General features: G+C 35.9%; 1 protein-coding gene across 9 annotated transcripts in view; it reads right to left on the bottom strand.

The window, feature by feature from the left end:
- The window catches only part of KIF21A (kinesin family member 21A), a 131,326-nt gene that overhangs the window by 37,006 nt on the left and 76,377 nt on the right, over positions 1–17,943 (bottom strand). For 5 of the 9 annotated variants that reach the window (XM_073223298.1, XM_073223300.1, XM_073223303.1 and 2 more), the window contains exons 11-16: positions 13,208–13,411; positions 3,650–3,740; positions 3,210–3,333; positions 2,638–2,826; positions 2,029–2,228; positions 821–928 (exon numbers count right to left, since the gene is read on the bottom strand). In XM_073223298.1, coding sequence (XP_073079399.1) covers positions 821–928; positions 2,029–2,228; positions 2,638–2,826; positions 3,210–3,333; positions 3,650–3,740; positions 13,208–13,411 — 916 coding nt within the window. Of the gene's footprint in view, positions 1–820; positions 929–2,028; positions 2,229–2,637; positions 2,827–3,209; positions 3,334–3,649; positions 3,741–7,695; positions 7,735–13,207; positions 13,412–17,943 lie in introns of all 9 variants that reach the window. The other 4 variants (XM_073223296.1, XM_073223297.1, XM_073223302.1 and 1 more) reach the window with 1 other exon arrangement.

Genomic DNA, 17,943 nt, shown 5'->3' with positions numbered 1-17,943 from the left:
ATTTGGAACGAAGAAAAACAGATCAATACAACTTTTAACCCTAAAATGATTATAGTCAGCACACTGGTACATAGCCTTCAAATTTTTCCCTCATCTTAATCAAGAATACATATATATGAAATGCCACTTCACCCTTAACGTTAAGTCACAGTCACTCTTCATTTTATGGTGCAGTTTAGATCCTAATTTTAAATGGATCAACAACCTGTTAAGTGAAATGGACTATATACAATTTCTTTAACCATTTTCCCTACTGTCAAATGCCTTCGTTGTTTTTACAGTTTTCACTATTACAAACAACCCTAAAGTGGAGATATTAAAACAGAGATATTAGATATTAAAATCTAAATCTTACTTTAGATTATTTTCTTAGCCTGAGTCCATGGAAGTAGAGTTCTTGAGTTAAAGAGTATGAAAATTTTATAGCTCTTAGTAAGTCCTCTCTCTAGTGAAACTTGGTTATTATCCTAGGAACATTTCTAAGACTCTCTGAGCCTATCTGTGGAGCCATCCTCAAACTGCTATCTTATATAATATTGCAAATATTGATCTCCCTTAGTTGTAGAGTTTTTTTCTTTGCCATTTTTTTCCATCTCATAGTCTAAAAAATAAGCCTCTAATAAAATTTATAATGATGGTATAGTATTTTTCATAGGCTCTTATACTACATTGCTATAATCCATATAATAAATGCCATATTATAAAAATGATGCTTATTTATTGTCCTTAAGCTGCATTTAATAGAGTTATCAGAAAATTTTCTTTCATTTATTAAACGATATTGTTCAATGTACAATATTTGTGTATTAAGTCCACTCACATCTCTTTTACGCTGGTCTTTTTTCAATTGAGCAATCTCTCTGTTTCTTCTAGACTCTGTCAATCTGGCTTTTTCTTGTTCTTCTTTCATTTGTTTCATTAGACGAACCTAAAAAATTAGGTACATACATCCTAACACAACATTCATTAAATAAACCACACATACCGAAATAAGTTCTTAGAATTCTGAATATATAACATGGAAATAGGGAATGTTTTGATGCACATTTTAAATGGTCAACTCTTCTTTTTTACAGAATTAATACATTTCTATTTCTAATATACTAATATGCTTCTATCAGCTTGCTTGGTGCTCCATGCTTTTTATGCTCAGTGTTCAGTCATTCTATAACTTGAATGACTTGGGGTACTTAACTTATTACCCAAGGTCACATTAGCTGTGTGACCTTGAAAGAGTTACTTAACTTCTCTAGGCTTTGGTTTTCTGACATATATATAAAAAGGAGATAATAGTTTCATGGCACTAGACCATTATGAGAATCCAGTGAGTTAATGCCTATATATTGCTTATCACAGTGCCTGGTATATAGCAAGTTACTAATAATTTTAGCTATTATCAGCAGCAGCAGCAAATACACAACATAATCATGTCACTACTTCCTAACTCATTTCCACATTCACTATTTTAAAGAAACAGTATTGATTTTCATAATAAACGTTAAAACAAACCAGATAAGAGAACAGGGTTCACATACTCTTGTTTGGTCAAGGGAAAACATTTTGTACCTTTCTGTGCAGGGGAATCATAAATACCAAATCCAAGATAGTTGTTACCTCTCTGGGAAAGGAGAATATGACCAGGAAAGGTTACTTACATAGGCTTTACGAATAACTGTAATGGCTATCTTAAGTAGTAGATACAGTGTTCATTAGGTAATTCTCTGTGCTTTTTTTGCAAGTTCAAGATATTTAATGCTTTGTTAGTCTTGTATATGAGTCTTAAGAGGAGACATATCCATCAAAGCCAGGGAAGCCCTGCTGACCGCATGATTTTCAATTACTGCGAGGAAAGGTTTTGATAATGGGTGACTAGGGTACACAACTTCTGGTTTCCAAAAAGAAGTGCATCATTTCTAAGACTGGGTTGTTTGTTCTATATGGAATACGGTAAGAACGACAGTAAATTTTTTTGTTCCAAATGACACAAGCATCCAAACATCACATTTTAATGGAAAACATCATCAATACCTTTGTTTTTTTCATTTCCATCACATCCTGCTGCAATTTCTTCAATTGCTTTTCATACTGAGACTGATTCTTTAGCAGCCTCGCGTGCTCTTTTTGAGCTGCCTGGAGTCTCTGTAGCTCTTTATTCATGGCTTGCAGTTTCTTTTCATATTCAGATCTAACTTTTTTTGCCTTTTCTTCTGAGTAAGATTCCACTGAACCTAAAAGATCAAAGGATATTTTTTTTTATGAGACACGGATTTTCATCTCAAGATTTACATCACTTGACCTTGGGGAAGAAATATCTCCAAAACACACCTCAGGAGGCCAGAGTGTCTAAATCACTCTCTTTTATTATCTAAACTTGTTTCATAATGATTGGCTTTACTTAAAATGTCCCCAGCATATATGAAAACACTAAAACAACTGGCCACAACTTTGGACAAAGCAGTTGAATACCTAGACAAGTACCAGAATGAAAAATCAAAACAAATAATATTTAACACAATGAAATAAGTGCACATTTGATGTGATTCCAATACAACTTTTTTTGTTCTAAAAATAAAGAAGATAGAAACCCATTTTGGTGATTTAATGGGAACTTTAATTTGAATTAAATATAAGTCTTACCTAAGTTTTGAAGCACCTGGTCTCTTTCAAGCTGAGTGTCCCGAATTTTATGTTGCAGCATCATTAGCTTCTCTTCATATTGCTTTTTCAACGTCTGCAGTCTTTTCTGGCTGTTTTCTAGTTCATCAATCAGCTTTTGCTTGATTGCAATTTCACAAGTAATGTTTGCTAAGTCTGCTTGATAATTGGCTATTTAAAAAAGAAGAAAATATGGTTAAAATGTTGTAATTTTAGCTTTCAAGCAAGAGCAAGAAAACGTCATCTCCGTCCAGGTATTCGTTTAGCAGCTAGAAGGGCAACGTCCTGGATAAACCGGAAACTAATTAAGGGGAACAAGATACAGAGCGTTCACACGCATCAGGGACAACAGCTACTATTCGTGCTGAGTAAGAATGGAAATCACACAATGACTAAAATCCAACGGAGGAAGCACGAGCCCTGGAGGCCATACACAGATCGGCAGCTACAAAGCTGCTTTCATCAAGGACGAGATGGCAATGTTAAGAGTTTTCTGTCATGCTTCAAACAAGTTCCCAAAATGAAGGCTTGTCCCTGGCACTAGAGGCAAGTACCTTTTTCATCTGATTCGGAATCCGATTCATCAGAGCTTTCACCCCCTTCGATGTCCTCCTCCTCCCCCTCCTCTTCCTCCTCCTCGTCTTCATCCTCACGATCACTCACTTCTTGACTTTCTTCCTAAAATGTGATTTGTGACCATCAGTGGCACAATACTGGCAAAGCAAACTGACCCCCTCATTAAGAGTGGCCGCAGCACAGAGTCCTCTGTCTCCCGTAGCATCCTGGCCACACACACAGCGCTTTCACGGTGCACAAGATCGACAGCCGCTAATATTTTATCGCTCGCGGTGCTGAAGAAAAGAAGCCCTCAAGGAAGTGGATCGGAATGGGTACCCGGCAACTGTATCTCTTCTATACATGCTAGTATAGTTATCAGCAACCAAAAATGACCTGATGGGGACTAAAACTTACAAGTTCATTCTTTCATACTTACCGCTTCTAATTCATTGTTTTCTCTTTCTGAAATAACCTTTTCTTCTTTCTTCTCTTGATCAGTGTCTGTATTATCTTCTTTACCAGCCACACTTTAAAAAAAAAGGAACAAAAGGGTAGGGTATTAAAGTAGGGAGGGAAATTGTTCACTTTTTTCCCCCAGATTTTCAAAGACCACCAACTATTTGTGAAAACAAACTAGAAGGGTTGATCATTTCACTGAGCAAAGTTATCATGTCTGATGTTTCATAGGAAACTAGAAATTGCCATTTAACCAATACTGTAGGGATTTATATCATTGGAGAAAAACCTATTTTCTAGAAACACTGAGAAACAGATTATATCCTGGATCATGAGCTCTGATGAGACAACTAAGAACCAGTCACAGTAACAGCTAATTAACTAGAATGTAGGTGATACACAAAGGAAGTTGAAACAAATATTTTTGTTATCTCCTAAATATATACTTTTCTTAACATCCTAATACATTTAGAAATAATTTTAAAGATCCAGAATAAATCTGCCCACAGTGTTTGTCTACACTGGCTACATCAATCAGAGTGTTAAGTCCCTTCTGTGTAGGCTCTTTTTCCCTAGGCTGTACATAGAGCATGGGGCTGTTTCTCTTAATATTCTCACAAAAATGTGTTTTGCACATCAAAACAGTCTGAAATTCAGCCTGACCTTTGGTTGATGAGGAAATTCCAGGGTCTGCCACAAGATTCATCATACACATGGAAGCGTCCTCTTTAGTTATCTAGTACTAGCAGCCCTGACTACGTACTTTGTCAGGTAACAGTTTTAGCTAAACCAATTCAGCCCTGGTGGACCTAAGAAGACTGAAGACGCACTAGAGAGTAAGGTTTTTACATTTTCATCACTCTGACTGTTTTAGGGTTTAGCAACCATGATCAGTTATGCACAGAAGTTACACTTCTGTTCATGAGACTCATACATTTAATCAAGCTAAATAATATTAAGAAGTGAACTTTAAGTGAATCCTCACATGAAAGATTTCTTCTTGAGCTATAATGACATTTTCAAATCATGGAGAATAAAAAGAATACTTGAATAAGGCCATATTCTCCAAGTAAAATTCCCCTAGAAAGTGCTTAAAAACTTTATCAGGATAACTTCGTAGCGGCTATCATTTCTTTCAGACATTCTGCTACATTAAATAATTGCCCTAATACGTGGATTTGTTTTTAGCTTCTAGGCTAAAAATTTAATCTCACCTAAGCCCTGTTATTATTATCATACTCTACTGTTTAATTCTAGGTTTTTTCACAGATTATTCTGGTACTCAGAAGATGAATATAAAGAGTTTTCCTTTGTAAGCGCTTTTCAGAGTCCCTATTTATGTTTACTTATTCAATTATTTCTTTATGTCTTCCCCAGTAGACTGTAAGCCCCACAAGGGCAGGGACCGTGTCTGTCTGCTCAGTGTCCTGGGGACGTGCATGATAAATGTGCAGTGAGTGTTTGTTAAATATACTGATCCGTACGGCTGTGCACGAGCACCTCCGTTTGGCACCTCTGCCTGTGTGCCTCACGCACTAATTATGTTGGAATGGCACAGACTGAAAGATGCATGGAAGACAGCATGTCTCTAGAAGAAGAAGACGCTACCAGTAGGAACACTGATAAAACAATCTTCAGTGCGGAGGAATCAAGCAAATTACAACAGGGCTCTGTGAGTGCTGTTAAATCATCCTCTTAGAGAAAAATGCTGCATGTCCCGAGTGCCTCCCTTACATCCCTGGTATTAAAGCAGGACTGCTGGCTCTCCACCGTCAGGAAGTTCAAGCTGAAAATCTGGGAACTTCCCCTTCATCCATCATCCCATTTAAAGGCCAGCCCCAAGTTCCTCAGCACCAAACTTGAGGTCTACGCCTACACTTTAACTAGGAGAGGAGAATGCACCCCCATTCCCTCCCCATGCAGTCTCCCTTCCTCCCCTGTAACTGGTGCTGCACAGTTTCCATTATCGTTGCTTCACATTCCAACCCAAACTCCCTTTTACTCAGGTGGACAGCCATGCAACCCCTTATCCCAAACACTTGGCCCAACACACCCTCCTAATGCCTCCAAGTGACCAGTTTTCAGCTCAACAATTATTACTCTTCACTTACATGTAAAGTTATTTCATGCGTTACAGGCTGTTCATGCCAATTCTGATGCAGAAAACCAGCAGTTGTAACATTACATTATTAATTTATCTTTATAAAGCACTTAAGGCTTACTTAAGCTTTTAGAAGGTAAATGATAATTATTGTACAACAAATATTCTTTTCCTCAATAAACTAAAGCAAACTGATGTCTAAAAATAACTTTCAAAGCAGCAGGGAAAGATATTTAAGTTTCCTCTTTACACAGAATCAGAATCTTGGAGCTGGAAGGAACGGTAGTGATCATGCGGATTAACCCAGTTGACATCTGACCACCAGTGTCAACATTTTTGTTCACAACCGAAAAAGAAACTGTGGCCTCGGGAAGTTGATCCACTCAAGCAGGTGAAACCCAGGGGTCATGACTCGCAGGCCAGTGTCCTGGAGTCCTGCCCTCAGGGTTTAGTCCACACACAGCCCGGGAAGGGTCAGCAGCACCAGGAGCTTGTCAGGTATGTGGGGTCTCAGGCTCCATCTCGGTCCCACTGAATTAGAATTCTCATTTTATCACACTCCCCAGGTGACTGGTGTGCATATTCATGTCAAGAGGTCCTGCCCTACAGCACCGAACTGCTCTGCTTTTGCATAAAAAGCATAAAAGTTGGAAGCAAACTCTATTATTCATCAACTACATTTAAAGGACTCGAATACTTTAACGTGGGGGAATTGCTTGCATTCACTTTAACTATGTACCTCATTTTGACCTTCCAAAATAGAAATTTCACAGTGAAATGCCTTAATTTCATTCCAATGGTAAACATAACTTTCTAAATATATACTAACTAGATGAGTTCTAGTGTGACTTATAGATGATTAGAATTATATTCTAATTATAGAATACTTTAAATAAGTTACAGAATTATAGAACAGAATTATTGAAACTTTACAATACTATGTAATATGCAGAAATTGTGGAATGTACATTAAATAATGTTAAGAAAACATAACTTGGAAGCTTTCATATTTAAATATATTAGTTTAATTATTGCAATGTAAAAGTTATCAAAGGCTCATTTTTAGTAAGATGAAATTTCTAAAGTGATGCTTTTAAAATACTTAAATACATTTTTGAAACCAGTTTATTTCTCTTGTCATTTTGAGTAACCTGGAGATTTTTTTTAGGAAAAAAAATCTATGAAAAGAAGTTCTGAAAAGAAGGAAAATAGTGCTTGATCCTAGTTTAGATAACCTTAACTCTGAATGAGTTTAAAATGTAATTTTTTATTATATAGACAGTTCAGAAATATGTTTCTAAACTTTGCTAGAATTTCAAATGGGAAAGAAGAAAATACCCTGCTTTCGATGCTGGCTTCAAATACATTTTAAAAGCAACACTTGCTTTTCTAATTAAACTCTTAAAACACCTTGTAAATCTTATCTGGAATAAGGCCACAGTTTCCTTTTGCCTTGTTGCCCTTTCAATGCTTTTTTCCAATAAAAAGATGACACCAAATAAGGAAGAGAACAAGCCCACCAGTGACTCAGCACGGCTGCTCAGATCTCAATGCCCACCCAGTCAAAAATTACCCATCTGCTCACAAGTTTCTGAAAGATACTTTCTGAAGGTCAAATTTGGGGGCTATTTGGTCTTTTTAGCCTAAACAAAGCTAAGTCACCATCATAATTATGATAGTTAATTCTAAAATCACAAGAAATTGCCTGAATTTTAATGCACATAACTAGTAAGCATTTCATTCTTTAAAAGTATTTTTTTAATGTATTTGGAGTGTTTGTCAATTTTATCAAATCATAATTACTTTTAGGAACACCAAGGTGATCCAGTATTGAAACAATCTGTAATTCTATAACACATTTCCTTGTGAATAGCAACTAAGTACTTAAATGACATTTTAATAAAAAACCTGGGAAATATTCCAACCTTCTTTCTTCTCGATTGCTTTCCTCAAGTTTCTGTAGCCTTCAAAATCACGAGGCACAGTATTGGAAGGCCAAGCCAATGAGGGACAAACCAGACAGTAAAAAGCGGAAGTGGTAAGAAGGTAAAAATGATACATGAGCTTGAAGACTAAAATAAATATTAAAAGATATTATCAAAGGACAATACACAGTAAAAAGGCAATACATTTTGTAGGAATAAAAAGTAAGTAGAAAAATAAGCAGATTTATAACGAAGAAGAGTATATAGACTATCAGTTGAAATTATTCAGCAGTAAAATATAGAGTCTCAACTTCTATAAATTGTTAAGTAGTAGGAGTGTTTGGATGCCATTGTCTTTTTTAATCTGAAATGGATCGATTTTCTCAGGTCCCCCCAAAAAGCCCACTTCCAGTAATACCCCCTTCCTTTTTAGCCTGTTTACAGAAGACCATTTTTGGCATCATTACAAGAACTTCAAAAAGTAATGCCTTTATACCACCATATGAAAATACCATTAAGACTACATACTAAGATACTACTTTGAAAACTTGCTTTTTAGTTTAATATTCTAAATGTGAACATCACTAAATCTAAAAAAAAAACTATATTTCAAGATTATACATGAAATGATATTACAGTCAAATGAAAATGGTTGTTATGGTATCAGTGACAACCTGCAATTTTAACTGAAAATTAGTATCTCATAATCACTGTACTCATTATTAGAAATTAACTTTTAAAAGGACACATCTAAGGCAAAGGTGGCAATAGGAAATGTAGTACTTTCCATTAGTAAGATTGCTTTTTGATCACTGAAGTATAAGAAAAACTATAAATATGTATTAAAAGCCTTTGAAATATAATTTAAAGAATATGCAATACACAGAATTGGGGATCTTTACCCAATGGAATGTACTGAATACCGATGTCTCTCATGTAGACAAAAAAATAGATACGCCAGGCTCTGATTAAGCATATAGTGATCTTGATACAGCACATTTCTGCTCAGAATTCCGAAAATATTTTTCAGAATCATCAATAGTTTAAAAAGAAGAGACTGAGTCTTAGATATAAATGATGTCATCAACCTAGTTCTCATTTTGATTTTATAGTATGTGTGGTCATATGTGACTTTTACTTGTTTTGGCCTGCGATTGATTTTCATAATCAACTTATATTGTTGTCACAAGAAGAGACTAACAAGCTTTCTGAGAGAAAAGAAAAATCCACAGAGTGATATTTACCAGGGATCGAAAGGTCTGGTAAAATGGCTAGAAAAAGGAAAGCAAAGCCATCACCCACAAAATCAGTGTGTTTTGGAGTTTCAACCTGGCACCACTAAATACAAAAACAATGTGGTCTGATGAATTTGGAAAGTTTTTCTATAATACAAGTCATTTAAAGCTAGATATCCAAAAATATGGGGATTAATGTGTGAATGGAAAATTTTCTTTATCCATATATCCAGAAAAATACAAAGTTTTTTTATGTCTAACCTAGTCTTAGTCTGATAATAATGTGCTACAATGGTTCAAAGGACATGGTTCCTTGGCAAAGGGCCCAAATTTTCTATTTTCAATAGGCAGAATTTTTACCTTACACAGAGAGCTATAATAAGACATATGAAAGGTATAAGCTAATAACTAAGTAAACTTTAGATGCCTTCCCAATTGCCTCTTTAAAAGACATTGTGATCAATAGCTCAAAAAGACAGTGAAGGGGCAGAAATAAACTAATAATCTGACACATCCCCGTAATTTAAAGGAGTTCAATTTTTATTTCATTTAGTTCCATTACAGTGCTTTTTCTATAGCAGACAGAGAGAGAATGGCAAATCTTGCCAACCATTCTAACTTTTACATAACTGAAAATTAGGCAATAGAGCCTATTCCATTATTCTCTTACTTTCTTATGCTCCCTTATTTTCCTACAATCTACCTATGGATATCACACATTTTCTATTACTCCCTTATTTTCCTACTATGTGCCTATGGATTATTATACAGCTCAACCAAAAATAAGCTCAAAAAGGTAGAAGAGCAACCTTAAAACCTCACATTTCAGCTACTGGTGGGAGCTTTGATAAAGATTTTGATGCAGATGAGGGTGAGACTTTCCTGTAAAACAGGACATATGCATTCTCCTTGAACACAAATGCAGCTTCTGACATGGTCATAACCCAGCTGCTACTCTTCCTATGACCGTTTACAATCAGAGGCCCAGCAGCCACTAAAACCAAAGACAACACAAAACAAAATCAAAAAACATGGAGCTTCTCAAGAACATGCGGACCAGTGCGGAGGAAATGAACCAGGCAGCTTAGGAGAGCTGAACCCAAGAGGGGTTTTGAAAACTCTCGGCCAAAAACAAGTAAAAAAAATCTTCCCTACATTACTTGTTTTTTTTATGAATGATGGCCAAAATTTTAATATCTGGATTAATGTGTCCTCTTCAAAATTATAAAACATCCCTAGAAAGGGAAGCTTACTGGTTATAAATAATTTTCACAAATTATGCATTCCTTTATTCAGAAGGTTTTGCTCCCAGGTTTAACTTTAAGGAGATGGGAGAGAAAAGATGATTCTCAAATCGGGGTACTCTGGACTGGGCTAGAATCCCATGAGACCTGCCTGCATAAGGGAGGAATCCAGGCAGCACAGGGACAGGAGGCCGACAGGACAGAATACGAAGGAATGGCCAAGACAGAAACTGATTTTTTTCTTGAAGGTTGGCTGCACCTACGAAAGGGAGAGAAAGTACCTTACCCCTTTTCTCCTTTTCCTACTCCCTTCTGTGCTGCTCTGAACACACTACAAAATGGATACAAATCATTTTATATGTGAGTTGGAAAACCTGGACGCTCTGTATTCATGACACTCTCGAGACAAAAATCAGTCCCAGATTCCAAACAATGTTTAACTGATCTTACCATATATTAAGGTTGAGGCAACACCCAAATTTTGCAGCGTGCTCTCTCATAAACAGAACAAATAGGAGACATGTAATACAACTCAACCAGATGCAATACACCCAGACAGGAGCCATGGGCTCCAAGGAGTGCCTGTGGGGTCAGGGAAGCCGCCGTCCTCCCAAACACCTCTGGACCTCCTGGTTTGTTTCAATATGCAGTAAACGCTTTGGCTAAAATGAGAGCTTACCTACAATTTAAAAATAGGAATTTACATTACATACAACTTAAAGTTAGTGGACTCTACAGCTGCCAGTTACGGTGAGGCGCAGAATGTTTTATCCGGCCGAGTAAAACAGTATTGGTTTTCATTTTCTAGCCTACAGCAAGGTTTGAATAGAATGCGGTGAGAAAAGTTTTAGTAAATTCTACAAATTTACAGGTATAGTAAAAGTTAAATTCGTAAACTGGTTCTAAAGGCTTTTGTAGTAATACACTTTATGAGGCACAGGAAAATGTGCTTCCTACATTCACACTATACAGGTTTTAGTTTTACAAAGACATACTGAGGATGTGCGTAAAAATGTTCTACGAAGCACTTGCTAAGCATCATATAGGGGTTATTAATTTTTAGAAGACATTCATTCATTTTTCCCATTCTATCAATTCTGATTCTCTACCTTTCATTTTTCTTCACAGATGATTAAGTAACATCCCTAAATTTACATTTATCTGGCTTGGTTTTTTTCTCACAATTCTTTAAAATTTCATGTCACTTTTTATTAGGAACTAATAGCTTATTTTATTCACTTGGATTTTTATGTCTAAATCCCATTGTTTAATAAGGTATTCCTAGTATTAACATCTGCTATTATTTTTACCATGATAATTACATTTACTATAATCACTGAAATACTTGATTTTTCCCTTTGAAATAACTGCAGTTTTATTTTCATTTTTTTACCTTAAAATAGGAGTTCCATAGTGAAGTAACAGGGACAAATCTTATTTTTTCTTTAGTACTGTTTATAAGTCAAATGCTTACAACCCTGCGTTATAACAAAACTAACCTGCATCAGAAGTATTAATTTAGAGCACCTAAATTATGATCACTGTAAAAATGTCAAAAACAGCCCAAATTTCTATTGACCCTGTTTTTCATTATTCATACCAAACAGATGATTATAGTAACATCTCTAAATTTACTTCAAAAGGAAACAGCAGGATCTGCTCACACATGACCTTGAGAAATACAGCCTTGCTTATACTTACTTATCATGCACAAAAACACAGACCAGCTAGACCTTTAAAAACAGGTCCTATCATTTGACATTGTGACCAACTCCAGAACTGAATTTTACAAGTAAATGGTAAGTCATGTGCAGAAGTCTCATTTTCATTCAAATAGTACATTGAGTAACACTAGTTTTAATAATTCTGTGATCACTGTTTCAGCCTTAATTGCCCTGCATAAGAGCTAATCATTATATATTTCCTAATGCTACCATAATCAGCCATCCATGAAAAACACCTATTAAGACTGTATCTTAAGAATGCAATTTCAATGCCTCCTAACCACAGATGTGTAACTCCTTGTTTTAATTATTTTAATCATTCCTTTTTAACTCAAGGACACACAGCAGAATTAATGTGAAGCATTTAAACCTCCAACCCTTAGTCAACTGACTGTTGAAGGAAGAAATGCCTGTTGCCTAAGTAAATCTCTAAATAAATTGAGCGAAGCAGCAGACAGACTAAATGGCACAGGTAATTCTACAAAGTGCCCCCTCTACAACAAACCATTTGACAAATAAGATGGCTTTGCCCCTTTTTGAATATCTAGCCAAAAATGCTTGAAGTTCACTTGACTGGCATGTTCAAAATAGATTCTTAGTAAGTAATTTGACCGCACAACAGAATCAGTATATAAGCATCCAAAGAACTTAGGAGCATTTAACCACTCACATGTTACAAGTGGCCAAATTTTTATTTTCCTCCTCTTCTTTGCACCCAGTTTGATGTCAGAGAGGGAGATTATCAAGATGCAATGAAAAGAAAGCCTACGGCAGTGGTGAAAAGCTGGATAACTCCTTGAAGGAAGACTGAGAAATCATGAAATAACACAAATACTTAGGGACTAAATGACGTTAACTGACAGTCTGACGGATTAGTCTACCCCTTAGTTGAACTAATCTAGACAGGAATCAGAATACATTCATGAGACTACTTAACTGCCTTAGAAAATGGGGAAAAAAATGGAAACATTGAGCTGTAATGGGAGAGCAAGCTTTGCAGAAAAGTAAGATGGGTGGAACGCAAAAGCAGCAGTTACATGATGAAGTAGTAAAGTAACTCCTAGAAGTAATTTTAACCTTGTCATAATCTAAATAAAATTCCCATATTGTTATAATTAAACTTATTTTTCTTACATGCAAGCAGAGCTAAGCCATTAAAAGTATAAGATTATAATTGTCAGCTATTTAAAGAGCATTTCCTTTATTCACATATTTGGGAGATTAGGTAGGTCCACTGCAATTACAAATTAAAGCATCCTGAAATGTAAGAAAAATAGAAATTCATAAAGCTGTGATTTCAGAACACTACCTTTTTTTCTTCTTCTTTTCTTTCCTTTTCAGCTTCTCTAAATCTTTCTTAGCTAGATCTATAATTTCAATGGTCTCTTTGTCCGAGGACAGTATAGTAGGAGAAAAAGCTGATGATGCACTGAAATAGGGTGACCTTGCTGCAGCTCTTGTCAAGTTTTTTCGAAGGTTCTCATTCACTGCTTCACTTTCTAATAATTTTGCCCTAGTAAATAAAAAAATACACATGAAAAGGGAACAATTTTTTTATTGTGGTAAAATAATAGATAACACAAAATGCACCACCTTAAATCATTGCTAAGCGTACAGTTCTGCCACACAAAATACATGCGTGTTGTGGAAGCCACTGCCACCACCCAGTTGCACGACACCTTTATCTTCTCCATGTGCAACTCAGTACCCAGTAAACGCCAACTCATTCTCCCCCTCCTCCCAGCCCCTAGCAACCACTCTTCCAGTTTCTGTCTCTACAATTCTGACTACTCTAGGAATAAATCGGGAACATTTTTAATGAGCTGTTCTGCATGCTAAAAGGTTTTCCAAAGCATACTTCAACATTGCTACAAGGTAGGGTTGTTTTTTTTTTTTAATAAATATGTTCACAAATATTAGTATTTAGGTCACATTTTAAATTCCCTGATTAAGTAATTATAAATCTGAAATCACCTTCTTAGTGCTCAAAAGTGCCAGTGGTACTTAGATTAGTTGCATTTCAGCTGGTAGGCACTAGTTATCCTGCTTTATAATCCATCATTTCAATGGAAAATGTGCAAGCAGTTGGTCTCCTTTCTTTCAGCTCCTCATTCATCACACTATAATAGCATTTCCAAATCTCTACAAGGAAAAGTTAGTACAACTTGCCCCTAACTGGCTGAAAGATATCTGGCTTGTGAATATGGCGTGGGAAAAGATGGTATTTCCAAGGAAACCTGTGTTTGATAATTGAAAACATTCCTTTGTTTGCCCAAGTGGCCCTAATAATGACAGGAGAATAATGTTTGTACTGTCAGGAATATGCAGAGAAACAGAGTGATGAAATCCAAAAGAGCCCAGACTCCTGAGACTAAAGGGGATGCAGGGAGTCCTCCGGGCCAGTCCCTTTTCTTCGATTTGATGTAAGCCATCAAGACCACAATTACCCACTTCAATATAATAGATTTTCAAGGTCAGGATGGCACAAGAGTGGTTCAGACAGGGCTGTAAGAAGAAAATATTACCTAACACCTGATACAAAATGTATTAAAAAGCATTTTGCCATATGTTCAAAATTATTTCAGAGGAGAATACTAGACTATCTGTAACTATTAAGCTCTAAAAGATGTAGTCAGCTCCATCTTCCAAAATTATTCATGACACTGTTGACATCAGCCAGGGACAGATTGTACATAAATCAATGAATATATGTTTCAAGCCAGCATCCTACACATTCCTTAATGAAATTGTTTTATGATAGATCTGGTGTTGTGTGAGAAGAACAGAAATTACAATATTTTTAAATGGTTAAATAGCCGTGTATAAACTTCTAGGTTAAATATTTCAAAATTATTTTAAAGAAAATTCTGGCTGTCATTTTTTTTTAATCAAGAGGGCAACCTAAGTATAAAAACTCAGCTTAACTATAAAATCTCAAAGTCAAAACGTATACTTCTCTATATTTGCAATTCCTAAGGCAAAGCCTGGGTATGTAATAAAGAATGTTAAGAATAAATGAGAATATAACAAACCAGCTGTCAATAATAACCGTTTAATTGGCACAGTTATATAATAATTGAACAGCTTGGGTTTGTGTTCTTTTATTTCCTGATTCTAAGTTTAGGGGTTTTTCAATGCCTCCTACATTCCAGTGCTGATAAAAGCTGAAACCTCCAGGGCTCGCTTCCACAAAGCCCCATGCTACATTAGCAGAACCTTTCTGTATGGCTGTAGAGATGACATCTCTCTATTACCGTCCAGCCACCCATTTGCTGCTGCCCACATTTCATTTAATAGCAGACAAAGCAGTGAGGCATGCGGGGAAGGAAACTATCCCTTTTCCTTGGGAAACGGCAGACTGAAAGCCTGCATCTCAGCTCCGCCACTCGCTGAGGTTGAGGCACTGGTCTCTAAAAGCCTCCACTCTTTCCTCTGGGAAGCAGATGAAAATATGTACTTCCCTAAAATTGTTATGAGGATCAATGTTATAATGAACTGAAATCTCATCTGACTGGTAATGTATGTAACAAATTAACTATTCTTATCCAAAAGATGGAAATTATATAATTATCTAAAGTAGAGGATTAGTCAGTAAATCAGTTATAATCACAAGATAGTACTACATGGAGCTATTCAAAATTCATGTGAGAAAAATATTTAATAACATTTTTAAATGCTCATAATGTCTTGCCGTATTTCAAAGAACAGAGAGCAAAGCAATATATTCACCCTGATGTCAACTTGGCTAACGTATGCATTGAGAAACTATTGATGAGATATACCAAAATCTTAATGTCAGTTGCAGGAATGGTGAGACTATGTATGGATGACTTTACATTTTTTTATACTTTCCTGTACTTTCAAAAATTTCTACAAGAATTTTACACCATCCCAATAAAACAAGGATAATAGTAACCATCATTATTTCACAATAATGTGACATGTAAATTCATTAAAGGTTATTTAAAATATGACAATATTTTACAATTAGAGCAAGACTTAAAATATTAACATTCTTGAGGCATTAATATACATTGTATTGGTAAACATTGATATAAATTTTCATTATATTTAAGGAGATGTGAATAAATGCCTTTATAACACCAAGTTTTGATAGAAATATGGATTGGAGTAGAATTTAGTACATTGAAACAGAATGTGGGAATCTGGACTTAAATAATAATAACATGTTAGACCTTTACACTACTTTTTAATTTGAGAACTTTTACATCCTGTTTTTTTATTTGAGCCCCATAGTAATCTTTCAGACTAGCAGATATTGCCTCATTCTTACAGATTAACAAATTAAAGCTCAGAGATGTTAAGTAACATGCCCAAGGTCACATACTTATTAATAAATAAAAGCTTAAATCTCAGTCCAGGTAATCCAATTTAAATTCAAAGCTCATTTATGCTTATCCCATATGTAAATTATTTTTATATTATAGATTACAATCCTAGGATTCTAGAAGACCACCCCTCAGGAGTGGGACATAACTTATTAAAGAGCCATCAAAGAAAAGTTAGGAAAGTTGAGCAACCTATTAATCTACACCAAGAAAGATCTGATTACTGATTGAACTCAGAGCCTAAGTCTCATTTCTATTTTCTAAATGGCTTAAAGAATGGCCTTAACTCAAGATCTGAAGAAGGAAGATATTAAATATTGCTTCCAGCCACTAAGAGGAATGGAAATTATTCAGTCAGTTTTCTAGGAAATAATAACTCTAGTCAAGCCATTTGTTCGGTTACGGTTTTAGATCAACAGCATGGGACACCATATATGGTCAATTAATATATCACAAACGAGGCAAGATTTTCCCAAGGGGACAAGACAGTCTCTTCAATAAATGTTGTTGGGAAAACTGGACAGCTGCCTGCAGAAGAGTGAACCCGGATTACTCCTTAACACCACCCACAAAGGTAAACTTGAAATGGATGAAAAACCTAATATAAGACATGAAATCATAAAATTCTTAAAAGAAAACAGGCAATAAATCTCTTGAACATAGGCATGAGTGATTTTTTCTGGACATGTCTCCCCAGGCAAAGGAAACAAAAGCAAAAATAAGCAAGTGGGACGACATCAAACTAGAAAGCTGCTGTTCAGCAAAGGACACCATCAATAGAACAAAAAGGAACCTACAGTACAGGAGAAAATATTCATAATGATTTATTTGATATGGGGTTAACATCCAAAATATATAAAGAACTCATATGACTCAACACCAAGAAAACAAATAACCCAATTAAAAAATGAGAAGAGGATGCAGAGAAAGACAAGTACCAAATGATTTCCCTCATTTGTGGAGTGTAACAACAAAGCAAAACTGAACAAAACAGCAGGAGACTCACAGACTCCAAGCAGGGACTAGGCTACCAAAGGGGAGGGGAGGGGGAGGGGGTGGGGAGGGAGGGCGAAGGGGATTAAAGGGCACTATAATTAGCACACACACTGTAAGTAGGTCACGGGGAAGGCAGTACAGGACGCAGAAGACAAGTAATGCCTCTACTGCATCTTACTACACTGATGGGCAGTGACGGCAATGGTGGCGGTGGGGGGCGGGGGGGACTTGATAATATGGGTGAATGTCGAAACCACGATGTTCATGTGAAATCTTCATAAGATTGTATATTAGTGATACTTTAATAAAAAAGAAAGGAAAAATAAAATTGTGTGATCTTGACCTTAGGTCAATCTTTTCTCAATAAAGGCATTTTCAAGAGCTCGTAAAAACCAGCAACAGACTCATCCACACTGAGAAGTGATTGACGGTTATCATGGGAGGACTTGGGGTGAGTGGGTGAAATAGGTGAAGTGGGTAAAAAGGCACAAAATCTCGATGATATTGCAAATTAGTCACGGGGATGAAAGTACAGCATAAGAATATAGTTAATAGTTACATAACAGCTTTCCACGTTGTCAGTAACCACACTAGTTGGGGTGAGCACTTAATAATGTAGGTAACTATCAAATCACTATCTTGTACACCTGAAATCAATGTAATATTGTATACCAACTACTCTTCCTTTAAACAAATAAAA

Source organism: Manis javanica, chromosome 15 (genome assembly GCF_040802235.1).
Source record: "Manis javanica isolate MJ-LG chromosome 15, MJ_LKY, whole genome shotgun sequence".
NCBI classification, from domain to species: Eukaryota; Metazoa; Chordata; class Mammalia; order Pholidota; family Manidae; genus Manis; species Manis javanica.
This window is presented reverse-complemented; position numbering and strand designations above follow the sequence as displayed.